At 47.0% G+C, this 25888-nt stretch overlaps 1 protein-coding gene across 6 annotated transcripts in view; it reads right to left on the bottom strand.

Moving 5' to 3' along the window:
* Positions 1 to 5027: 5027 nt before the first annotated feature.
* agap2 (ArfGAP with GTPase domain, ankyrin repeat and PH domain 2) overlaps positions 5028 to 25888 on the bottom strand; it is a 123304-nt gene continuing 102443 nt past the window's right edge. For 3 of the 6 annotated variants that reach the window (XM_033015783.1, XM_033015782.1, XM_033015780.1), the window contains 10 exons: positions 24501 to 24587; positions 23868 to 23972; positions 22536 to 22683; positions 21378 to 21515; positions 17805 to 17948; positions 11937 to 12091; positions 10994 to 11084; positions 9999 to 10221; positions 6898 to 7153; positions 5028 to 5632 (listed from right to left, as the gene is read on the bottom strand). In XM_033015783.1, the coding sequence (XP_032871674.1) occupies positions 5447 to 5632; positions 6898 to 7153; positions 9999 to 10221; positions 10994 to 11084; positions 11937 to 12091; positions 17805 to 17948; positions 21378 to 21515; positions 22536 to 22683; positions 23868 to 23972; positions 24501 to 24587 (1533 nt within the window). In that variant the 3' untranslated portion in view covers positions 5028 to 5446. Of the gene's footprint in view, positions 5633 to 6897; positions 7154 to 9998; positions 10222 to 10993; positions 11085 to 11936; positions 12092 to 13313; positions 13374 to 17804; positions 17949 to 21377; positions 21516 to 22535; positions 22684 to 23867; positions 23973 to 24500; positions 24588 to 25888 lie in introns of all 6 variants that reach the window. The other 3 variants (XM_033015781.1, XM_033015778.1, XM_033015779.1) reach the window with 2 other exon arrangements.

The raw sequence follows: 25888 nt of genomic DNA on the forward strand, positions 1-25888 counted from the left end.
TTCCTTGTTTCTACAGGCATAAGCTTACAATTGGAAATCACTCATTCAGGAGTGAAACCAGAAAGCTTTTCTTCCCCCCTCACACTAGGGTGCTTGGTTGCTGCGGGTAACTGCCATTTTCAATGAGTTGTTTGTGAGGGAAGGGTATTGGGCATATGGAGTGCAATCGTCAATGGAATTGAAGTACAATTGTGCTTCTTTTGTTCTTTGTAATTGTATTTTGTTTGACAATTGTACAACAGTGTACACATTGACTGCGTTCTGACTGAACATTGAAGGAGGTTTGAAATACCCGCTTTCCATGTTCGGGTGGGAGAATGAGCCAGAAACATTTTAACATGTTAGAGGACGCGGAGAATCTGCCTACTGTTTGTTAAGTGCAGAAGACCAGAGGTCTTGATAATCGTGCACTGCTGTTGAGCTGGCAGTATAACTAGGCTTAATGGCTCCATACCTCAAACAGATTGTGCATTTGAATTACTCTTAAGACTACATTACTTGAGGCAAATCTTCTATAATCTGGACATTCAGGGTACATTACTCGGGCAGACCAATGCACAAATAAATTTGCTTCTCAATACGATCTAAATTTGTGACACCAGCTCACTTTGCACCAAAGGCCACTTTATTCCAATAAAATGTTTTTGTGCATGTTAAACTGTCGAGCAGTTTTGAGCTGAAAATTCATTTAACATATTTGGCCGCACAGTAATATTTTTAAACCAATTATCTTCCTAAGCAGCAATAAGGAAAACAAGATGCTGCTTCTTTTAAAAGCCACATCAAAAGTGTATGTTGTCTGCCGCAGCCTGTGAGTTTTAATAGAACAAGAATTCATGCTTCAGAGCTGGATGGACTCATTTTAAATTGAAGCTCCAATTTCGATTGCAAAACAATAACATTGAGAGGAGGCGTTGGAAATGTTTAAGTGCAAAGCTGCAGCAGAATGGTTGAGAGATTGATTTGCTCCCAGAACTCTTGGCCTGTGCAGAGTGAGTTCTCTCAGGTAAGACAGGGACAGCTAATAGAGCTGCTGCCTCGGGTTCTGTCTGTTTGGAGTTTGCACGTTCTCCCTGTGACCGCGTGGGTTTCCTCTGGGTGCCCCAGTTTCCTCCTAAATCCCTAAGACGTGCGTGTTTGCAGGTTAATTGGTCTCTGTAAATTGCCCCCAGTGCGCAGGGAATGGATGAGAAAGTGGGATAACATAGAACTTTTGTGAACAGGTGATCGATGGTCGTCGTGGAATCGGTGAGCCGGAGGGCCTGTTTCTCTAAACTAAATTAAATCAAACCAGTGGACTCGGTGGTCTTGGGCAAGGAAGGGGAAAGAGGGTCAGTGAGTGTTCCTGCCCTCTGGCAGTGACCTCTGGTGGGAGCTGTGTGAGTGTTGGGGCAAAGGCAGGGACAGGCTCCCGCTCTGAAGCCCTCACTATCCACAGCTGCACGAGAGGTGGTTCAGCTGCGGAGGGCGAGTTAAAGGCGCCGAAGGTCAGAGAAAAGGAAGAAGATGGAAAATAAGAATACAAAATCATGAGAGGAATAGATCGGGTAGATGCACAGAGTCTTTTACCCAAAGTAGGGGAATCGAGAACCAGAGGGCATAGGTTCAAGGTGAAGGGGAAAAGATTTAATAGGAATCCGAAGGGTAACTTTGGGTGTGTGGAACAAGCTGCCAGAGGAGGTAGTTGAGGCTGGGATTATTGTTTAAGAAACAGTTGGACAGGTACATGGATAGGACAGGTTTGGAGGGATATGGACCTAGTGCAGGCAAGTGAGACTAGGGTAGCTGGGACATTGTTGGCCGGTGTGGGCGAGTTGGGTTGAAGGGCCTGTTTCCACACTGTATCACTCTATGACTCTATAAGAAGTTCTGTTTGCTAAAGTCATGCTGAGTTTTATTAGGTAGTAAATAGTCACAGATATAGATGGCAACTGAAGATTTAAAAAGCTGAGCATCAGCGAAAACATGAATGGCTGTCACTGGCCAAACAATCTCCATCGAAAGGTAGTTGAATTCTAAACAACTTTCACATATATTGACAACTTGCACCCACAAGCTAGGAGGAAATAGAACTTCGGTTTGGAATTTCTTCACTATACTGTGAAAAGCAAATTGTCTATTTATATTAAACACACCACGACATACTAAAAGCCTAATAAAGGGGGTGAGGGCTGGAAAGGAGCAATATCTGTGTGCTTACACGTGGCATCATTGTGTTTGCGCTATGGCAATGATTTTGCAAGGTACGGTAGCTGAAGGAAATCGCTGCCCAGAATGGTTAAAAGAACACTTTCAGCGCAGTGTGCAAAGCTTGATATTCTGGTAGAATGCTTACTACCGAAAATCTGAAGTAGCCCACTCCCCCAAGCAATGCTGCAAAATTTGCTTTGCAAAGGCTCGCATTTTATTTTGCGCTGTATTGCCTCCCTCAGAAATGTCCCAAAGCACTTTGTGTGCCTGGGAATACTTCTAAACGCTGTATCTGTTGGTCTGTAGGCAAATGCAGCTGTCATTTTGCGCTCAGCAAGATTGCAGAAGCAGCGCAAGAATTAAAGACGTGTTAATCCAATCTTGGCGGCGTTGGGAAAATAAAACATTGGTCGGGGCATCAGGAGTACTCCCTGCTGTGCCACGGGATCTTGTGCATCCACCAGAACAGGCAGACTGAACCTCATTTGAAAGTACTATTTGAAGGACAGTACCTCTGATACGGCAACTGCGTTAGTCGGGGAGGTGGATGGGGTGGGGATGTCTGTTTAATGATCCTCCTGACCACAGGTAAGCTATTATACGAGCCGAGGGTAAACACAGCCTGCTTTTCATGTTTCCCTGGCACCCCCTCCCAAATATATTCAGCTAGGGCTCTGGTTTACGGATGAGAACAAGGAATGCAAGTCACATGTTCACACAATAGCTACATTCGTGCAGTCTTTGGCTGGAGTTGTGAAGTGTGCCGGATGGCATGAGACTTTAAACAGCGGTGTCTGGAGTTGCTGTTGTAAACTGGGCAAGCAGTGGTATTGGCATTTTCTCCGGGAAATCTACTTGACTGCCCCAGTCTGGACTCATCTCAATATCCCTTGCTGCATCTATCTCCCATTCCCACATTTTTTCCCAGTCCTCTTTACTCGGGTTTCTGAATGACGAAGTAAACCTTGACAAGACGTATCAGACTTGTTCACCCAAACCAGAGGATTACTCCGCAGTGAACACATCAGAGACATTGGTAGACAAAAGTGCTGGAGAAACTCAGCGGGTGCAGCAGCTTCTATGGAGTGAAGGAAATAGGCAACGTTTCGGGCTGCCGACACGTTGCCTATTTCCTTCGCTCCATAAATGCTGCTGCACCCGCTGAGTTTCTCCAGCACTTTTGTCTACCTTCGATTTTCCAGCATCTGCAGTTCCTTCTTAAACATCAGAGACATTCCTTGCCTGAAATTTCATGATAAACGAGTAAATTTAGCTCAGTTTCCAGGACAATATACATTTTTTTTTAAACTTAAACCTTTACTCTTACACATTTTAGTCTCTTTAGACCATGTTATAGGCTGCAAAACAACAAAAGTGCTGGAGGAACTCAGCAGGTCAGGCAGCATCTGGGGAGGGAATGGACAGCTGACATTGCGGGTCGGGACCCTTCTTCAGACTGACAGGGTAGAGGGTAGAAAAGTGTAAAGGAGAGGTGGTGGCAGGACAGGGACTGGCAAGTGATAGGTGGATACAGGTGAGAGGGTGTTTGATACGCAGATGGGTGGAGTAAGTGACAAAAGCTAGAGGTGAAAAGCAGACAAAAGGATGTCATATAGGGAAAGAAAAGGAGTGAAAAGTAAAGCCTGAGGGGGGGGGGGGGGCAGGGGACGGGAGTGGAGAAAGGGAGTATAAAAGGCAACTAGTGCCCTCCAGGGTGCCAGGGAAGAGAGATAATTGTATTTCCTACTGTGTCCCTCACTACCTCAGCATGGCCCAAAGCACTTTATAACCAATGAAATACTTTTTAATTGCCGACATTTGCAACACAGGCAATAAGGCAACTGATTTGCACACAGCAAGTTCCCATAAACAGTGAGAATATCAAAAACCTGGCAAGTTGTTTTTCTGGTGTTGTTCGAGTGTTAATATTGGGGAGGACACTATGTGAGGATGAGGGAGAATCTCCCCCGCCCTTCATAAGATCGTCGTGGCATCGTTTACATCCACGCAAGACCTTGGCTTAATGTTGCGTTCAGAACTTGATAGCTCCAGTAGTCCAGCACTGGTGTGTGGTCTGACAGTGGAGTGGGAGTGTCTGCCTAGAGTTCAGCTGCCGACTATGGCACTTCAAACCTAGCACTCGGGAGATCTGATATAAAATGCTTCTTGATTTGCTCCCCCCCCCCCTTTTGCATTAGCCTTTGGCTGACTTCATGACAGAAGGTGCCCCTCCTGTTGAGATCACAAGGTTCGATTGAGTTGCAGGTGTTTCCTTGTTGCTGCTCTGTCAGTGGAGCCCTCATTTCTATTTGGCCAGTAACACACTGAACCAAAACAAAATGCCCGTCTTCAAATACTCCCTTGAGCTAATGGTCCCACATTGCTGGGCACAATATGGTGGTACAATATTACATGAGTGGTAGACACAGAATGCTGGAGTAACTCAGCGGGACAGGCAGCATCTCGGGAGAGAAGGAGTGGGCAACCTTTCAGATGGACAACTTAGGACGCCAGCTTCTCCCATCACTGCTTTTCCTGTCCCCTGCAACACTGATATACAATTATCCTTCAAATTCAGATAGTACGAAATAAAGTTCTGTACTTTTCACATGTCACTGAATACTGTAATATCCAATATTACACACAAATTTCCTTTACAAATTTAAATACAATTGCACGTCTGAAAAAAAAACAAAAAACTGCAAGGGAACATTTGGTAGGGCCACCATTAAAACAGTTAGAAAATAAAACTGACAACATCTTCATTATGTCAAATATAAAACGTTTGGAGTTGAAAACTGGCTTCTGTGACTTACTGCAGGTGCATGAATCCAGCACATCACGGCTTTTGATTTGTGTAAACAACTTCCAATCTATTTTTTTTTTTTGAAAGGAATTATCAAATCTTTACTCCCAAAGCTGCTCTACAAATTGGGACACTGGCGTTACCTTCAGATATCACCTAGAAAGGAGAGTTCAGGAAATAAGCCTTAAAACACCGGGCAGATCTTGCATCAAAGAACAGCAGTTCCGATCGCTCAGTCAGTCGGCTTTAAGACCACTGACATTGTCGCTTGTTGTAAGATCAGCTTCCTTGAAGTGTGCGTCCTGATCACCAGATCCTGCAATAAAATGGGTCGGAGGGTGGGGATGAATGGGGGGGGGGGGGAGGGGGGCGAAGTGGTTTGGGAAGAATGTGAAGGCTGCCCTTTGGGAATGTCAAGGTGTGGAAAAGGAATGCTTCAAAGGCTTGTGCCTAATGTGCAAACTTGGAGTCAGTTCTCCCGAGACTTTTCCTTCTGACGCTGGGTGTTGTACTACAGCCATCACTGGGGCAGCCATGTTGCAACAGCACATCCATGCACTCCTGGCTCCCTGCCCGCCTGGCGTAGTACAGGGCTGTGTTTCCGTTCACGTCTCTGGCCCGCACGTCAATGCCGTACTGTGGAGAAGACAAAATCAACACCGGCTGTTACGTTTGGTTTTTTATTTGGGGGGAAAAGAACTAACCTTCTCCAGGGCTCGTTACCCAGGATCGAAGCGAATGCAACAATCCCCAGGAAGGCAAGTCTCTGCTGACTGGCACGGTGCAGCCCACCATGTTACGCACCCCCCTGTATTGTGCCGTCCTTCAGGACATGGATGAAGAGTGGGACATGCAATGTGCTGGACCCAACCTGTAGACACAGCCTCATGGACCACATGCTGGCCAGACCTGGTGTCTTGCAGCTGATGTTACTGATGCAGCAGAGGCAGAGAGGTATAGAAGGCTACAGGCAAAATGTGAGGAGATGACTACGATGGTCGGCATGGACATGGTGGGCCGGGGTGGGCATGTTTCTTTGCTGGATGACTCTGTGACTCTAGGTGTTTTTGGAAGCACTGCTTAAAATAGGGATTAATGACCACTAAACTCTTTTGGAAAAGAGACTAAATTATTTACCTAATGTAGTCTTTGAAATATAGGTTGGTACTGTATAACCTTCCTAAGGTGAGGATACTAGTTTAGTTTAGAGATACAGCATGGAAACAGGCCCTTCAGCCCACCGAGTCTGTGCTGACCAGCGATCCCCGCACACTTACACTATCCTATACACACTAGGGTCAACAAAAGCTTTTCACTGTACTTTGTTACAATAAACTAAACTGAACTGACAATTTATAATGATACCAAGCCAATTAACCTGCAAACCAGCATATCTTTGGAGTGTGGGAGGAAAGTGGAGCACCCGGAGAAAACCCATGCGGGTCACGGGGAGAACGTACAAACTCTGTACAGACAAGCACCCGCAGTCAGGATCAAACCCAGGACTCTGGTGCTGTGAGGCAGCAACTCTACCGCTGCCCATAGTAGACACATATAACAGATCTTGACGTAGATACACAAAAATGCTAGAGAAACTCAGCGGGTGCAGCAGCATCTATGGAGCGAAGGAAATAGGCAATGTTTCGGGCCAAAACCATTCTTCAGACGTTTTCGGCCCAAAACGTTGCCTATTTCCTTCGCTCCATAGATGCTGCTGCACCCGCTGAGTTTCTCCAGCATTTTTGTGTACCTTCGATTTTCCAGCATCTGCAGTTCCTTCTTTAACACAAGGTCTTGACGTAGAGTTTGGACTGTGGGCCAGGTACACTCAATATCATTACGATCCAAATGTGATTCCTGATCCACAGCGGTCGATTGGGAAAGAACAGAGTGACTCGTACCCAGACCAGGAGCTGCGATATCACCACGTCCTTGAGCTCGCAGGCAAGGTGCAGTGCCGTCCGCCTGTCCTTGTCATCGGTGCATTCGTTGATGTGCTCCTTCTTGGCGTGAGCAAGGAGCAGTAAGATGTTGTGCAGCTCCTTCTCCATAACGGCTCGGAACAGCTGCTTCCCAAAGGCCATGTCGCGGTATTTCAAGGGGGCGACAAAGAGCTTCTGCTCATATTTGGCTCGGATCCAGTTCTCCCTTTCTTCCCTGGAATTGGAAGGTGGGTCATAGAAACATAGAAACATAGAAACATAGAAAATAGGTGCAGGAGTAGGCCATTCGGCCCTTCAAGCCTGCACCGCCATTCGATATGATCATGGCTGATCATCCAACTCAGTATCGCATCCTTGCCTTCTCTCCATACCCCCTGATCCCTTTAGCCACAAGGGCCACATTTAACTCCCTCTTAAATATAGCCAATGAACTGGCCTCAACTACCTTCTGTGGCAGAGAATTCCAGAGATTCACCACTCTCTGGGTAAAAAATGTTTTTATCATCTCGGTCCTAAAAGACTTCCCTCTTATCCTTAAGCTGTGACCCCTTGTTCTGGACTTCCCCAACATCGGGAACAATCTTCCTGCATCTAGCCTGTCCAACCCCTTAAGAATTTTGTAAGTTTCTATAAGATCCCCCCTCAATCTTCTAAATTCTAGCGTGTACAAGCCGAGTCTATCCAGTCTTTCTTCATATGAAAATCCTGCCATCCCAGGAATCAGTCTGGTGAATCTTCTCTGTACTCCCTCTATGGCAAGAATGTCTTTCCTCAGATTAGGAGACCAAAACTGTACGCAATACTCCAGGTGTGGTCTCACCAAGACCCTGTACAACTGCAGTAGAACCTCCCTGCTCTTATACTCAAATCCTTTTGCTATGAATGCTAACATACCATTTGCTTTCTTCACTGCCTGCTGCACCTGCATTCCTACTTTCAATGACTGGTGTACCATGACACCCAGGTCTCGTTGCATTTCCCCTTTTCCTAATCGGCCACCATTCAGATAATAGTCTACTTTTCTGTTTTTGCCACCAAAGTGGATAACCTCACATTTATCCACATTATACTGCATCTGTCATGCATTTGCCCACTCACCCAACCTATCCAAGTCACCTTGCAGCTTCCTAGCATCCTCCTCACAGCTAACACTGCCCCCCAGCTTCGTGTCATCCGCAAACTTGGAGATGTTGCATTCAATTCCCTCATCCAGATCATTAATATATATTGTGAATAGCTGGGGTCCCAGCACTGAGCCTTGCGGTACCCCACTAGTCACTGCCTGCCATTGTGAAAAGGACCCGTTTACTCCTACTCTTTGCTTCCTGTCTGCCAGCCAGTTCTCTATCCCCATCAATACTGAACCCCCAATACCGTGTGCTTTAAGTTTGCATACTAATCTCTTATGTGGGACCTTGTCGAAAGCCTTCTGAAAGTCCAGATATAACACATCCACTGGTTCTCCCTTATCCACTCTACTAGTTACATCCTCGGAAAATTCTATAAGATTCGTCAGACATGATTTACCTTTCATAAATCCATACTGACTTTGTCCAATGAATTCACCACTTTCCAAATGTGCTGCTATCCCATCTTTAATAACTGACTCCAGAATTTTCCCCACCACCGATGTTAGACTAACTGGTCTGTAATTCCCCGTTTTCTCTCTCCCTCCCTTTTTAAAAAGTGGTGTTACATTAGCTACCCTCCAGTCCTCAGGAACTACTCCAGAATCTAAAGACTTTTGAAAAATTATCACTAATGCATCCACTATTTCTGGAGCTACTTACTTAAGTACTCTGGGATGCAATTTATCTGGCCCTGGGGATTTATCGGCCTTTAATCCATTCAATTTACCTAACACCACTTCCCAGCTAACCTGGATTTCACTCAGTTCCTCCATCTCATTTAACCCCCTGGTCCCTTGCTATTTCCGGCAGATTATTTATGTCTTCCTTAGTGAAGACAGAACCAAAGTAGTTATTCAATTGGTCTGCCATGTCCTTGTACCCCATGATCAATTCACCTGTTACTGACTGCAAGGGACCTACATTTGTTTTAACTAATCTTTTCCTCTTCACATATCTATAAAAACTTTTACAGTCAGTTTTTATGTTCCCTGCCAGTTTTCTTTCATAATCTATTTTCCCTTTCCTAATTAAGCCTTTTGTCCTCCTCTGCTGGACTCTGAATTTCTCCCAGTCCTCTGGTAGGCTGCTTTTTCTGGCTAATTTGTACGCTTCATCTTTTGTTTTGATACTATCCCTGATTTCCCTTGTTATCCACGGATGCACTACCTTCCCTGATTTATTATTTTGCCAAACTGGGATGAACAATTGTTGTAGTTCATCCATGCAGTTTTTAAATGCCTTCCATTGCATATCCACCGTCAACCCTTTAAGAATCATTTGCCAGTCTATCTTGGCCAATTCACGTCTCATACCCTCAAAGTCACCTTTCTTTAAGTTCAGGACCCTTGTTTCTGAATTAACAATGTCACTCTCCATCCTAATGAAGAACTCAACCATATTATGGTCACTCTTGCACAACAAGACTGCTAACTAACCCTTCCTCATTACTCAATACCCAGTCTAGAATAGCCTGCTCTCTCGTTGGTTCCTCTACATGTTGGTTTAGAAAACTATCCCGCATACATTCCAAGAAATCCTCCTCCTCAGCACCCCTGCCAATTTGATTCAGGGCGTGAAGGACGGAAGAGAGAAACAAAAAGGGCGCTGAGTCACACTGAGATGTTGATGACAAAATAGCAGCTGAAAGATTGACAATTCAACAGTGCTTTGTTCAAGGTGTGTCGGAAGGAGATGCTGGTTTAAACCGAACATAGACACAAAAAGCTGGAGTAACTCTGCGGGTCAGACAGCATCTCTGGAGAAACGTCCTCGTGCGCGCACACACACACACTCACAGAGTCGTGTACACACACACACACACACACACACACACAGTTCCCACTGAAAGAAGCAGCATTGTTTATCTAGTGCAGCCCCTCTCGCTGCTGCCCGCGGGGAAGGTCAGTGCGGAGCGGAGCGAGCATTTACCGTGTGGATTCTGGGGTGGGCTTAGTGCGCCCCCGGGTATTCCTCTCCCACACACAGTTTGCCATCTCGTTCCCGATGGACGTCAAGACGAGAGTTAGCTCCAAAGGCCAGTCGTCAAGGTCCAGGGACCGGACCCGCGAGAGGTGGGTGCCAAGGTTGCGGTGAATTCCAGAGCACTCAATGCAGATGAGTGCGCCGAGGTTGAGACTTGCCCAGGTGGGATCTGGAAAGGTGGAAAGAAAATGGCAGCTGCACTTTTATTTGAAGAAAACACAGATGAAACATTACAAAAATAATAACCTGAATCTCCCCAATGCTTGAAGAGCTGGAAGAAGGCAGTGACTCCAGGCTGGTGGCCCACTCATCATGCCTGTATCCCTTGTCTAGCAGGAAACTCAGATCACAGGCTGGTGCAGAGGGGCTGGGGTTGGAAGGTACGGGACGGTCAAGCACAGGGATGGGCACTGTATGCCATGCCACCATTGGCAGTCTCACAGCACGGAGGCTTCGAAGTAACAGAGAACATTGAAGAGTACAGCACAGTAACAGGCCCTGCAGCCCACGATGTTTGTGCTGTACATGATGCTAAGACCAACTCTTATCTGCCTGTGCATAATCCATATCCCTCCATTCCCTGCATATGCAGTTGCCTACCCAGAGCCCGCTCGAGCGCTGCGGGCACTGTGCCGCCCACGAGGTACATTGAGCTTGATTAGGATAGAAATACGTATGGGATGCTCCCAACTTTCAGCAGTAAATGGAATGCAAAAGAGAGTGGTTTAGCGGTGGGTGGGATGGGCACTGGGTCCATGGATCAATTTATCGATTGCCTACGGTTTAACTGAAACAGATGTAAGGCCCCTTGGGCATGTGCACTATGGGTCAGTCAGAAACAAGCCCAGTTCACAGAGGCCATCGAAACCTTGAAGGAAACAACACTTAAAGAACGACAATGATCTCCGCTTTAAGGTTTTTAAAAGCTTATGGATCCTTACTTGCAGCAGTGCAGTCAACACAGAACGAGTTGCCTTTTGCGTTCCTGATCGCCTGAAGGGCGACAGCTTCACTCCGGCTGTCCATCCGAGCCTAAAACATGAAGATATTGCAGATAGTGAGCAGACACTTGAACTGACCTCTCATGAGCTGTATCCCCAATCTTCCAATCTACCTCGTTCAGGTCTTTGCACTTTTTGAAATCTGCATTTTCTTGGTAAATGTAACACTAGTTTAGTTTAGAGATACAGCATGGAAACAGGCCCTTCGGCCCACCAGGTCCATGCCGACCATCCACTTTTACACTAGTACTACGTTATCCCACTTTCTCATCCACTCTCTGCGCGTTATGGCAATTTACAGTCAACGGGACTCCCCCCCTCCCCCACCCACATTCCTTCCTCTGGCGTCACAATTTGCAACTCTTCAATTCTTTTGTCTCACACCCTTTGTTTTAATCTATGGACTTTCTCCAACCATTAAACTATCAAAAAAACCTTTGCCTGTGTTCAGCTATTATCTGCCACGCTTTCACCTGCCCCTCATCTTCTCCAGCTTCCCCCCCCCCCCCCCCCCCCCCCACACAATCAGCCTGAAGAACGGTCCCGGCCCGAAACATCACCTATCCATGATCTCCAGAGATGCTGCCTGACCTGCTGAGTTACTCCAACATTTTGTGTCCTTTTTTTCATCTTATTAGTCAGACAACGTGGAAACAGGCCCTTCGGCCCAACTTGCCCACACCGACCAACATGTTCCATCCACACTAGTCCTACTTGCCTGCATTTGGCCCATATCTCTCTAAACCTATCCTATCCATGTACCTGTCTAATTGCTTCTTAAACGTTGCGATAGTCCTGCCTCAACTACCTCCTCTGGCAGCTCGTTCCATATTGGCAGTGGTTTTGAGGCACCTTTATGCAGTGACACTGCTGGACGAGTTACCTTGTTTTTGCTACTTTCGCAGGACTGCAGACTGGCCAGGATTTGACTCTCAATGGCTTGGACCCAGGCATCTCTCTCTTCAAAATTCACAGCTTCAAAGTGCCACATCTGGCCAGTGCTGGAGACAATGGTGAACTCAATGTTCTCCTCTTGCTCTGTGACAGGGGAAACGAGGAGGAAATAGAGAAGACATTTGTTTCTGGCACTGCCAAACCCAGCAGGGACATGAAGGTCTGTGAATCTGACGCTGGGATGTAGCGCGGGGAGCGCGGAGAGCTGCGCATCGATGCACCCACTAAAGGAACCCTGTCTTCATGTGGAGCAGGCTAATCAGTCACACAAAATATCATCGTCAACCAATGAGCGAGAAAGAAAATCCTCACAAAGGTTGTAAATGAATGTAATCAATCCATTTCAAAGGTCGGTGTCACCTGCGATCTGATCAGCCGGGTTGAACTGTTGCCCAGTGCTGGGCTCAACAGGACTAACACGGGATCGATACCACAGGCTGGCGGAGATGCCTCAATGTCCCAGCCAGGAAGGAGAGAGAGAGAGAGAGGCTCTGTTCTCCGGGATTCTTGTTTCGTTGTCGACGGGAATGGATTTAGGAAGTGGAGAGGACAATTCACGATCGCTGCTAAACGCCGTGTGTTCAGCATCGGCTGCTGAGGAGAAATCTGTCCGAAGCGGAGACATGGACAGTGGCAAACTGGGGCTGAAGACAAAGGTGGAAGAGTGCGGGCAGGATCAATACAAGTTGACCCTGGACACCGCTCCAGTTAGGGACGGGGATGTGACGATGGTGGGAGCAATGCTGTAAATCCGCTCCACTTTTGCTGGTTCTTTCAGATGGCTTTTAGAATTGTATCTGCCCTTTGCAACCTTGTTGACAAGAGCAACTCGGGAAGAGCTTCCCTCTGCCATTTATTATCACTGGTTCCAGCACCTGGAGTCCTTCCTTCACAGGAGCCATAATCGGCCACTATAACTGAGCGCTGCAGCCCCGATTAACTCGTAGTTTGGCCGGGTGGGGAGGGGAGGGGGGGGAAAACGGATGAACGGACTTCTGCCGGACTAGCAGAATGGTTGGCCGAAGTTCTACATACAAACAGCCCTCCGTGAATAGTGACACCAATCTCATTATCACACAAATATACGCCGGCCCCCTACCTGCCCCACATCCCCGCGTCCCAGACCACAAAACAAAACTACACGGGAATCGCAGCCGGGAGAGGCTGGTCAGGAAGGAGTTCACATTCAAAAGAGTAAAGGCAACGAGAGACAAAACAAACACTTGAACACAGATGTACTGCAGACAGAACACACACAACAACCAACACTGGCACCAGCCACCGGATACAAGTTAAAATACGTTACCTGCTCTGCATATATTTCTTAAACTACCAAAACGCTTTAATTTCCACACCCTGCGCCTGGCTGCACCCAGAATCCAGCAAAAGCAAGAGGCAGAAACAATTGGAGAGAGACATTGGAGAGAAGATTACTGCAGAGTTCAGGAGCACATCAACAACTGCACACGGAAACGGCTGCTTGCGGGGGAGGGCTTGGGCAGTGGCGATACAGTTGATCTCACACTGGGCGTGGACAGAACAGTGCCACTTAAAGTCTCAGAAACATGCATTTGATGTTATGCAAAATCTAGAAGATGAGTGTTTGAAAGGCCATAACTTGTAGCCCATCCACCACTGCGTTCAAACCGAGTGGTGATAAAAATCATGTCTAGGGCATGCAAGGATGTTTCAGTCAGTAGGTCAATTCCATCATGTCAACTGAGGGATTGAAATTCTGTAAATTCAATAAATCTGGAATTAAAAAGGCAGCTATGGAACTGCTAGATTTTGCAAAACCAGAGGTTTAATTCCAGATTTATTGAATTTACAGAATTTCATGTCCCCCATCTGACATGATGAGATTGAACTACTGACTCTGAATCATTAGTCTAGTAATATTACCACTCGGCTCCCGTACCCTGTCAGGTTCCTGATACCGTTTCAGTTCCGTTAATTCATCTAGACAGGAGAAAGCAGTGCTCCAGTGGGTGAGTGCTTCACTAAGAGCAGCAATCAACTGTCGAAAAAGGACTCTCATCACCACACAGATGCCCACCCATTGCCGTCTATCATCTCACGATAGCCATGGTACCATATGAATGAATTCATTGCCACAGACGGCTGTGGAGGCCAAGTCACTGGATATTTTTAAGGCGGAGATTGACAGATTCTTGATTAGTAAGGGTGTCAAGGGGTTATGGGGAGAAGGCAGGAGAATGGGGTTGAGAGGGAAAAATAGATCAGCCATGATTGAATGGCGGAGTAGAGTTAATGGGCCAAATGACCTAATCCTGCTCCTAGAACAACACACACACACACACACACACACACACGCACACACACACACACACCAACACACACACACACACACACACATCAACACACACACACACCAACACACACACACACACACACACACACACACACACACACACACACACACCAACACACACACACACACACCAACACACACACACACACACACACACCAACACACACACACACACACACACACACACACACACACACACACACACACACACACACACACACACACACACACACACACACACCAACACACACACACACACACTCACTTTTCTTGTTTATTAATTACAGGGTATTTTTAAAGGCTTAAGGACATTTATTTCTCATCTTAGATCTTGTCTTCCAGAGATGTTGCCCAACTCACTGAGTTGCTCCAGCATTTTGTGATTTTATTACTAATCTTAGTAGGAATTAAGGTGCTGGACATTTGTAACTGTCTACTGCAAACAGTCGTCAATACCAGGCCAATGATCAATTTTAAAGCAGGGATCGATGCACATTTTAACGAAGAATATATGACATGGGGTGCAGGTAGGTGTGTAGAATTTGGGCACAGATCACCCATGATATTGAATGGCAGGATTGACTCAAGGGGCTGAAAGGCCTCCTCTTGACCCGTGGCTTTTTCTTGCAACTAATTGCTGCTCGACAGCTCAAAAGGGCTTCCCTGAACAAGTGAGTCAATGGTTGCTGAACTCACAACCTCCTCTCAGGTTTAGTTTTCCTCATCTCAATCCGAGGAGCATGGTGGACTTCAAATGGAAAATTGGTGGAGGTTTTATTTGAGTTGAGTTTATTGTCACGTGTACCGAGGTACAGTGAAAAGCTTTTGTTGTGTGCTATCCAGTCAGCGGAAAGACTATACATGATTACAATCAATCCATTTACAGTGTATAGATACATGATAAGGGAATAACGTTTAGTGCAAGGTAAAGCCAGCAAAGTCCGATCAAGGATAGTCTGATGGTGACCAAAGAGGGAGATAGTAGTTCAGGTTTTTGTGCAACTGCAGGGAAAGGCAATTAACCGAAGAGATTGTTTATCGAAGTTGGCATCCTGGCGAACAGTTTTAGGAGAAACTGTCCCAGCTCACTGTTCTGTGGGGAAGACATTCCTTCTTCTTGGTTCCTCTTATCTGTACAGCATTATTACGATGGGACCAGGTTGTACAGAATGAAGGTCAAATTATACGTGGTGCTGTTCACGATAACTCATATGACTTGCCGTTTAAATCTAATTGTTCAGTCAATAGAAATTTGGTACGGAAAGCTTAACTGGTCCGCAATCAGGAACTTTGTAAATGTGTACGATTCTGCCACCAGAATCCACATCGAAGCCCGGTTGCTGTTGGATTACAGCACCAGTGGTATTACTAATGCGTCCCAATGGATGTACCAAGATAAATGTGCTTACTAACAGATCCTCAATGTGACCTTGTTCATGGTAATAGACGCCTTCACGCACAATGATTAATTCTGCTGCCGATGCACTTATTCTAATATAATCACAAAAATCTAATTGCTGTGAGAAGGGATTCTGTTTAAATAAGAATTAGAAACTAATTAATGTTAAACACACATCCTGAAAGTCATTTATAAGTTAATTGCGATTTTAAACTTTTTGCATTTCTTAAGCTTATCCTGACCTGAATTTTGACAGTCAGAAATCAAATGAGTTTGTGACATTCAGCGTAATAACTCTGCCGTGTGACGGTAAACTTAGTGCACGGAATGAGTGTCTTCAACTCTTTGCAAATGCTTGTAACCTGCAGAGGTTAACCAAGCCATAATCAGTTGGAAAATTCAAACTCCCAGAAAACAAATTCTAGAACCCCCTTAGACACCGATCAAATAACTAGGATGAAATGCTACTTATTAAGAACTGGGATGTTTGTAAAACACAAACTATTGTTCTGTTCGTTTCCTTTATGGGGAAACAAAAGTCTGCCTGTTCTTAAGTGGACAGAAGTTCAAGATACTCAGTTTAAATGTTCCATCATCAGGAACATGGTGGAGAGGGACATTGGCCAAATGTGGCCAAATGGGACTAACTTCATGGGACATCGTGGTTCTCATGGATGGCTTTGGCTGAAGGACTTGCATGTCTTCAACCAAAATAGAGATCGACCCGTTTATATCAATGGTGGTCGATGGTGGAGAGGGTCAAGAACTTCAAATTCCTGGGCGTGCATATTTCCGAAGATCTCGCCTGGTCCCAGGACACTGATGCAATCATAAAGAAAGCACATCAGCGCCTCTACTTCCTGAGAAGATTACGGAGAGTCGGTATGTCAATGAGGACTCTCTCGAACCTCTACAGGTGCACAGTAGAGAGCATGTTGACCGGTTGCATCGTGGCTAGGTTCGGCAACCTGAGCGCCCAGGAACAGAAAAGACTACAAAAAGTAGTAAACACTGCCCAGTCCATCATCGGCTCTGACCTCCCTACCATCGAGGGAATCTACCACAGTCGCTGCCTCAAAAAGGCTGTCAGCATCATCAAGGACCCACACCATCCTGGCCACACACTCATCTCTATGCTGCCTTTCAGCCTGAAATCGGCAACAACCAGGTTCAGGAATAGCCACTTCCCCACAGCCATCAGACTATTAAACTCAACTCAAACAAAATCTGAACTTTAATTAGCCTACTGCATTTTATATGTTTATTTATGTGTGTGTGTATATATATATATTCAATGGCATATGGACACACTGATCTGTTCTGTATTATTTATGCCTGCAATATTCTGTTGTGCTGAAGCAAAGCAAGAATTTAATTGTCCTATCTGGGACACATGACAATAAACTCTCTTGAATCTTGAATCTTGATACCTGTCTCTTCGAGAGTGTAAAGAGTGTATATGGCAGCAATGAACAAGTTCCTGTCGGTGTTAATTGAGAGGACACATGCTGGTGCCTGGAGAACATCTCTACCTGATATGCGCTGTCTGCCAATTCAAGAGGATCCTTGAAAAGAGAAAAGGGCGTAGAGATCTCAGGAAAGTACAAGAGATTGGGACTGTCATCAATGCTCTTGTAATGAACCAGGCACAGGGTCATTGGGGAGAGGGTGGGGGTGTTGTACAATACTAGTTATCAGGAACGTCTGAGGCTCTTGGCTGCATGGAATGTCCTGGGCCTAATCGGACAGGCTCCCCCAGGCCTGAGGCACCTTTCCAGTCACGAGAGACCTGCTCCCTCCTCCAGAGTTGCCCAGCACACACTGCTGGCATGAAGGTTTCACAGAGTTTTTGTAAAGACAGAAGGCGGGGTTTGTAAGCAGTGTATTGGCTTTAGGGTTGATAGTGGCAACAGCAGCAAGATTCAGCCCCCACCCCCTTTCTGCCCCAGAGTAAAAGCCACCTTACTGACGCCGTCCTATTCTTCCAGAGAAACAGCCAAAACATTTCCCCCTCCAAACGTGCCGCTGGGCAGCCACAGACGGTCGCGGCGTGCCCACGGGCTCACCTTCTGCCAGGCCCGGCATGCCGCCGTCAGCCTTGCTCACGCTCTTCTTCCTGCGATGCTTCTTGCGGTTGATCTGGGGCGAGGGCGGCAAGTCCAGCTTGCTGCTCGAGTGACTGCAGGCGGCTTCCCCTGCACCAGCTCCTTCTTCACACAGGAGAGAAGCACAGAGTCAGTCACCCTTTGCCGCAGCAACAGAAGTCCCCCTTGCCAAAGAACCACCTGGATTACTGGAGGCCACCTTGTCCTCCTCTGCCTGCCGCCAAGATTCATCCCTGAACAGACGGCCAGGTTGTTTTCACCCGATTTGGGAGCACTGACCACCCCACCATCAAAGGCAGCTAGAAGGGACGCTGCCTCAATAAAGGCAGCCGGCATCATCAGGGACCCACACCACCGAAGCCACCTTCATATTTCACTTCTGCCATCGGGAAGAAGGTATAAGAGTCTGAAAACCGTGATCTACAGGTTTAGGAGCAGCTTCTTCCCAGAAACCATCAGGAACTTCAGCACTACGCAACACTAACCACAAATATGAACAATGGACTGGCTTGGTTGGACTAAAGACTTTGGGCTGTTTTGCACTAGTAGTGGGGTTATTAATCTAGTTATTTGTATTTGTTTATTATATGTTATCTATGAGTAGTGTGTTCACAGGCCTGTTATACTGCTGTCAGAATGTCATTGCTCCGTTGTCAGTACATATGACAATTAGACTCTTGTCAAGGGATACGGGGAGAAGGCAGGAACGGGGTACTGATTGTGGATGATCAGCCATGATCACATTGAATGGCGGTGCTGGCTCGAAGTGCCGAATGGCCTCCTCCTGCACCTGTTGTCTATTGTCTCTTGCACGGCAATAGCTTCACTTGGCTCTAAGGTGCTTTGGGGCCAGCTGGGGCTGTGGAAGAGGCAAGACTTCACTCAGACCTTGCTCCTGTTCACTCTGATATCGATCAAGAAATCCTGGCCTGATCTATCATGATAAAGCTCAAGCAAGTGTCTGCACACCTCCCTTGCTCAACATAATCCAAATTAGTAGCAGCAGGAAAACAAATCCACAATGAATCCGTTGCAACCATTATGTTTAGCACTGCTATATTTAAGAAGCATGGTAGGAACTATAATTTTTTCTTTGTAAGAAGTAACGTTAGATCATAGAACAGTACAGCACAGGAACAGCCACAATGCCAGTGCCAAACATGATGCCAAGATCTATTCATCTCATCTGTCTGCATGTGACCCATATCCCTCCATTCCCAGCATATCCATGTGCCTATCTAAATGCCTCTGGAACGCCTTCATTGTGACAATAAATAATTAATCATTCATTCACCATCATATCAGGCATCCACCACCCTCTGTGTAAAAAAACCTGCCCCGTATCTCTTGCAAACCTTGCCCCTCTCACCTTAAAACTGTGCCCTCCAGTCTTTGACATTTCCACCCTGACCGTCTACCCTATCTAAGCCTCTCATCATTTAATAAACTTCTAACAGTTCTTCTCTCCCCCCCCCACAAAGTTTTCTTCAAATCAAATTCTAAATCCTTTAGATTTTTTTCATCCTAATGTATCAGCAATAAAGAGCAGAGGTTAGAGTGCGTCAATCATTCTGGTCCCACATTTATAACCCGCACATTTCACTGGTTATAATTCACTTGTAATGGTGAAGTGCTGCCTTGTAAATGTCAGTGTTGAAAGCTATTTCTCCCCTGGGCATCTTTATGGCCATGTGCTGGGCTGCAGAAACCTGTTGGATTAAACTTGTAGCAATTTAACACGTAGCATTTAGATTCTGGCAACTTCGGATCTGTGGAAATCAAAGTGAAAAGCACAGCTGCAGATTAGCAAAGCTACGAGCAGCGCTGTCATCAATCCTTGCACAGTGTCCGATTATCAAGACATGCATCAACACACTCTGAGAGATGATGAATTTGGATTTCTGGGTGGGATGTTCTAACAGTCATCCATTCTGAATCAGACCCTACATTTCATCCTCTGGCTTCACAAGTCGCAACTCTTCAAAATGGTATAAGAGGCGTGACGCTGCCAAGCGCAGACACACTCAGGCCAAAGCCCTTTCGAACGGGTAAGATCATCTCTGACCCCTCTCACCCTGGCCACAAACTCTTTGAATCACTTCCCTCTGGAAGGCGACTCCGGACTGTCAAAGCGGCCACAGCCAGACATAAAAACAGCTTTTTTCCACGAGTAGTAGCTCTACTCAACAACCAAACATCTGTAGCCTCCTTTTGCTCTGGTATTTCATTTAATTCACATGTTTAATCTATAATGTTTTATTATTAATGTTTAATGTTTTATGTGTCAGTCCTAACTGTCACTGTATGTGGTTGTCACTTGCGGGCGGAGCACCAAGGCAAATTCCTTGTATGTGAATACTTGGCCAATAAATGTATTCATTCATTTGTTACATGGACAACGTCGCCCTCTTCTGTTCAGACGAGTCATTGGTCCGCAGATTGATCGGCATCTGCAACCAGTTCGAACTAACCTCTGGGATCTGAGACAATTGCAGGGGAAAGTGAGGCCATGTTCTTTGGTTAAGAAGGAACTGCAGATGCTGGAAAATCGAAGGTAGACCAAAATGCTGGAGAAACTCAGCGGGTGAGGCAGCATCCATGGAGCGAAGGAAATAGCCGACGTTTCGGGTCGAAACCAAGGGACTCGAAACGTCGCCTATTTCCTTTGCTCCATAGATGCTGCCTCACCCGCTGAGTTTCTCCAGCATTTTTGTCTACCTTCCATGTTCTTTGGTAGCTGGTCTACCCTACCCTCTGTCCCACTCGCTGTCATAGATAAGGTGATAAATCGGCAAACTGGTCATCAGGTCCACGAACCAAATGTAATTTTAGTTTTTAGTTTTAATTTTAGAGGTGCAGCATGGAAACAGCCCTTCAGCCCACCAGGTCTGTGCTGACCAGTACACTAGTTCTATCCTACACACTGGGGACAATTTACACAAGCCAATTAACCTACAAACCTGTACATCTTTAGACGTACAAAGCCCGTACAGACAGCACCCGTAGGCAGGATTGAACCAGGGTCTTTAAGAAGGAACTGCAGATGATGGAAAACCGAAGGTAGACAAAAGTGCTGGAGAAACTCAGCGGGTGCAGCAGCATCTATGGAGCGAAGGAAATAGGCAACGTTTCGGGCCGAAACCCAGAAGGAAATAGGCAACGTTTCGGGCCGAAACCCAGAAGGAAATAGGCAACGTTTCGGGCCGAAACCCGGAAGGGTTTCGGCCCGAAACGTTACCTATTTCCTTCGCTCCATAGATGCTGCTGCACCCGCTGAGTTTCTCCAGCATTTTTGTCTACCTTTGAACCAGGGTCTCCAGTGCTGTAAGGCCGCTGCTCTATCCAATATTTCTAAGTTTGCCAACAACACAGAAATGGGGGGGGGGGGGGGGGGGGAATTATTTAAATGGGGATAGATCGGGAAATGTTAAAGCACAACGGGACCTGGGTGTGTTTGCCGGTTTCACTTTGCTGCTGGAAATGAGGTTAACTAGTGGCCCACAACTCACAGATCCAAAGGCTCGTTTTCCTTACCAGGGGCGTGTAAGACGTTTTCACTCCACTGCTCGGCGCTGGCCATGGGCGAGCGGGTGGGGAGATTCCCCGTGACCTTGGCGTCGCTGCCGATTGCCTTCTCGGCAACGGGGTCTAAACCGCTGGAAAGTAGAGAATCTGTGGGAGAAGAGGCAAGGTGTGGAGCCACTCAGTCTTCAATGTCCGATAATACAAGCTGGCTGCGGTGAAGAACATCACCCAGCAACAGTTCCAGCAAAGATCCATTTGCTGTGGTGTGAATTCAAACCGCACAACGTTCAAAACTAACCCCATTGCAGGGAACAAGTACATGGAACATTGAACAGTGCAGCACAAGAACAGGCCCTTCGGCCCACAATGCCTGTGCTGAAAATGATGCCACGACTATCACTTATCCACCTGCACATAACCCATATCCCTCCATTCCCTGCGTACCCATGTGTCTTTCCAAACGTCTCTTAAATGCCACTACTAGCGTATCTGCTTCAACCACCAACCTCGGCTGCGCATTCCAGGTACTCACCACCCTCTGTGTAAAAAACTTGCCCCGTGCATCTCCTTAAAACTTTCCCCCTTTCACCTTAAAGTTGTGCAGAATTCACCCCCTGTTTAGGTTTATTATTGTCATGTGTACAGTGAGAAGCTTTGTTTTGCATGCTACCCAAATAGACTAGATATACCGTACATAAATATAGTCACGTCAAACACAATATAACATATAGAGCAAAGGGTAAGACACAGAGTGCAGAACAAAGTTCTCAGCATTGGAGCACATCAGTTCCATCGTGCTTATCTCTCTAATGCTATTTAATGACATTGTATAAATACTTTATAAAGGCCGGCACAGCGGTAGGGTTGCTGCCTTACAGCGCCAGAGACCTGGGTTCGACCCTGACTGCTGGTGCTGTCTGCACGGAGTTTGTACGTTCTCCCCGTGACTTGCGTGGGTATTCTCCGGGTGCTCCGGTTTCCTCCCACACTACAAAGACGTACAGGTTTGTAGGTTGATTGGCCTAATAAAATTGTAAACTGTCCCTAGTGTGTGGCCTAATTCTGCTCCGAGAACTGATGAACTATGAAGTTATGCCGTGGTTTTGAAGTGGAGGATGGAAGATTTCTCGAGGCTGTTGTGTAGGGCACGGTCTGCCTTGTACTTACCGACACTCTCCTGCCCGCTGCCCACCAGGCCATTCAAGCTGGTGGAGGCTCCACTGGCTGAAACAGCCCGCGGGGGCCTCTTGCCGGGAACTTTAACGGTGGTCCGGAGAAGATCGATCTCTTTCCCGTGGATGTTCTGCATGTAATCCTGCAGCAAAGCGCAAAGAATCAGCTGAGTTCACTCGCTTTAGAAGTCACTTATTCGGAGGCTCTGACATTAACTTTTAACTTCATCTGGGCGGCCAACTGGCAAAGCAAATTGTTTAAGAAGGAACTGCAGATGCTGGGAAATCGAAGGTAGACAAAAGTGCTGGAGAAACTCAGCGGGTGCAGCAGCATCTATGGAGCGAAGGAAATAGGCAACGTTTCGGGACGAAACGTTGCCTATTTCCTTCGCTCCATAGATGCTGCTGCACCCGCTGAGTTTCTCCAGCACTTTTGTCAAGTCAAGTCACATTTATTTCTATAGCAAATTTAAAAAACAACTCTCGTTGGCCAAAGTGTTTTACATTTGTTATAAGAATAGTATAAACAAACAAACTACATACATATATACATATAGCCCTCGCTCAGTGGACGTCAGGAAAGGCTTGGGAGTATAGATAAGTTTTTAGTCTTGACTTAAAGGAGTCGATGGAGGGGGCAGTTCTGATGGGAAGGGGGATGCTGTTCCACAGTCTAGGGGCTGCAACCGCAAAGGCACGGTCGCCCCTGAGCTTATGCCTAGACCGCGGGATATTCAGCAGCCCCAAGTCGGCCGATCTGAGGGACCTGGAGGTGGAGTGGTGGGTGAGAAGACTTTTAATGTAGGAGGGGGCAAGCCCATTGAGGGCTTTGTAGACATAGAGGAGGGTCTTGAAATGTATACGGAACCACACAGGGGGCCAGTGGAGAGAGGCCAGGATCGGGGTGATGTGGTCCCTTTTTCGGGTGCCCGTCAGGAGTCTCGCTGCGGCATTTTGGACCAGTTGCAGGCGGGACAGGGAAGATTGGCTGATGCCAGTGTAAAGGGAGTTGCAGTAATCTAGGCGGGAGGAGATAAATGTGTGGATGATCTTTTCGAGGTCATCAAAGTGGAGGAATTGTTTTATTTTAGCTATCGTCCAAAGCTGGAAGAAGCTGGCTTTTACCACGGCATTGACTTGTTTGTCAAATTTCAATGCTGAGTCAAATATCACGCCGAGGTTTTTGTCTACCTGGCAAAGCAAATTAACTGCTCCTCACCTGCTCCAGACCCCCGCCACTCCCTTCTGCCATTAATCCAATCCCTCAGGGAGAGACGGAGGGAGAAACTCGGGGAGAGACGGACCCAAATACTCCAAGTCCACTTACATGCAAACTGGGATGGTAGGACAAGATACCATTGTTGCAGAGCGTGACGTACTTCTTCTTCCACTCCTTGTTTAGTGTGTTCCCGCTTCTCTTCAATAACACTCCCTGCAAGAAGACACAGGCATGAAGACCAGGATCAAGGCACAAAGCCACACTCATCCCACGCGCGTGCCCCCCCCGTGTGAGAAGCAGAGTCCGTGCCGACCAGCGATCACCCCGTACACTAGCACTATCCTACACACAAGGGACAATTTACAATTTTACCAAAACCAATTAACCTACAAACGTTAATGTCTTTGGAGTGTGTGGGGGGAGCTGGAGCACCTGGAGAAAGCCCACCCGGCCACTGGGAGAACGGGCAAACTCCGTACAGTCAGCACCCGTAGCCAGGATGGATCCCGGGTCTCTGGCGCTGTGAGGCAGCCACTCTACCGCTGTGCCACCGTGCTGCCCCTGTCTGTCAGACTCAGCCCAAAGGTGGCAGTGGGCCAGTTTAATGCAGGATTCCAGTCACCGGTTGCTCCCAGAGGCCAGGGCTCTGTTTCAGGTGATGGAGGTGGCAGCTTTGACGAGGCAAGGGCAAGTTATTTAGCCTGGATCAGCGCAGCCTTCACAGGGCCGGCGGGAACCTACCTGTTTAATCGGGATGGCGCGGCCACTTCCAATGTTGTCCGCCTTACTGTCCAGACTCCGCCTCTCTGTATCACTTCCCCGCCGAGCCTGAGGAAGGAATGAGAATGCAGTTTTATAAACAAAGCTAATGGAAGCTGCACCCAGCACTCCCTCTCCAACTGAGTGACATCGTCCTGAGAGGTTAATGGCGTGTCAGTCATTAGAACAGCTCATGTTTAAGAAACATTTGCACAAGTACGTGGAGAGGTCAGGTTTAGAGGGACATGGGCAAAACGTAGTGTAGATGGGGCATGTTGGTTGGTGTGGGTAAGTTGGGCCGAAGGGCCTGTTTCCATGGCCCTGTATAACTCTATAAGAGCGGTCAAACTAGGATCAGACTGCATGGAGCCTCGATCGCTCCAGGCCGTGCAAGGGAGGGAAGCTTTTGTGCAGCGGACAGTTAAACCAAGCCCACTCCCGGCCGGGTCTGGAGTCAAGTGCAGGCCAGCCGGGGCAAGGACGCCACATTTCCTTCCCTGAACCAGTTGAGTTTTTCCTCACGATCCAATGATTTCAGGGTCGCCATTACTGATGCTAATTTTTTTTAAATCCTCAAATCCCAGATTATTTTGAGTCCTCGAGTCATACAGCACGGAAACAGGCCCTTCAGGCCAACTTGTCCCGTTTACGCTCTCCCATTTACCCACCCCTATCCCTCTAAATCCATGTACCTGTCCAAATGTCTTTTAAATGTTGTGATATTACCTGTCTCAACTACCGTCTCTGCTCGCTCGTTCCATGTACCCACCACCCTCTTGAGTGACAATTTGGTGAACTGAATTGCAATTGGTACTGCCACAGTTTATCTGCCTCCACTCATCTGCTCAATACATCCCCTCCACAATGATCCACATTAGCGTCTGTGCCTGGGTGGAGATCTCCTGGTGGAGACCACGTGCCCTGGGGGGAGATTTCACTCATACCCAGTCCTGCCCTCTGGACGCTCCTCTCTCCCCCCCCCCCCCCACAGAATTAGATTGCCAATGTACCATTCCACTCCCCAGATCCACCAGGCACTACGATCTTCGAGAACATATACCATGTTCAATGGGAGCCAGGTTTTAAGGGAGTTTAGTTTTCAGGGCATAAGGTTCAGGCCCATCTAGGTCCACAGCACAAGACCAGTGGAGACCAAGCCCTGAAGGACACACAGGGTTGTGGAAGAAATCATTGCTGCCCACACTGCCCTTGATATGTTCTTTTCATCCCTTTCCTTCATTTGTTCTTTCTACCTTTTCATACCTCTAGTTTCCCTCTCCCTATCTCCCCTGACTCTCAGTCCGAAGAAGGGTCTCGACCTGAAACGTCACCCATTCCTTTTCTCCAGAGATGCTGCCTGCCCCACTGAG

Source organism: Amblyraja radiata, chromosome 46 (genome assembly GCF_010909765.2).
Source record: "Amblyraja radiata isolate CabotCenter1 chromosome 46, sAmbRad1.1.pri, whole genome shotgun sequence".
Taxonomy (NCBI): domain Eukaryota; kingdom Metazoa; phylum Chordata; class Chondrichthyes; order Rajiformes; family Rajidae; genus Amblyraja; species Amblyraja radiata.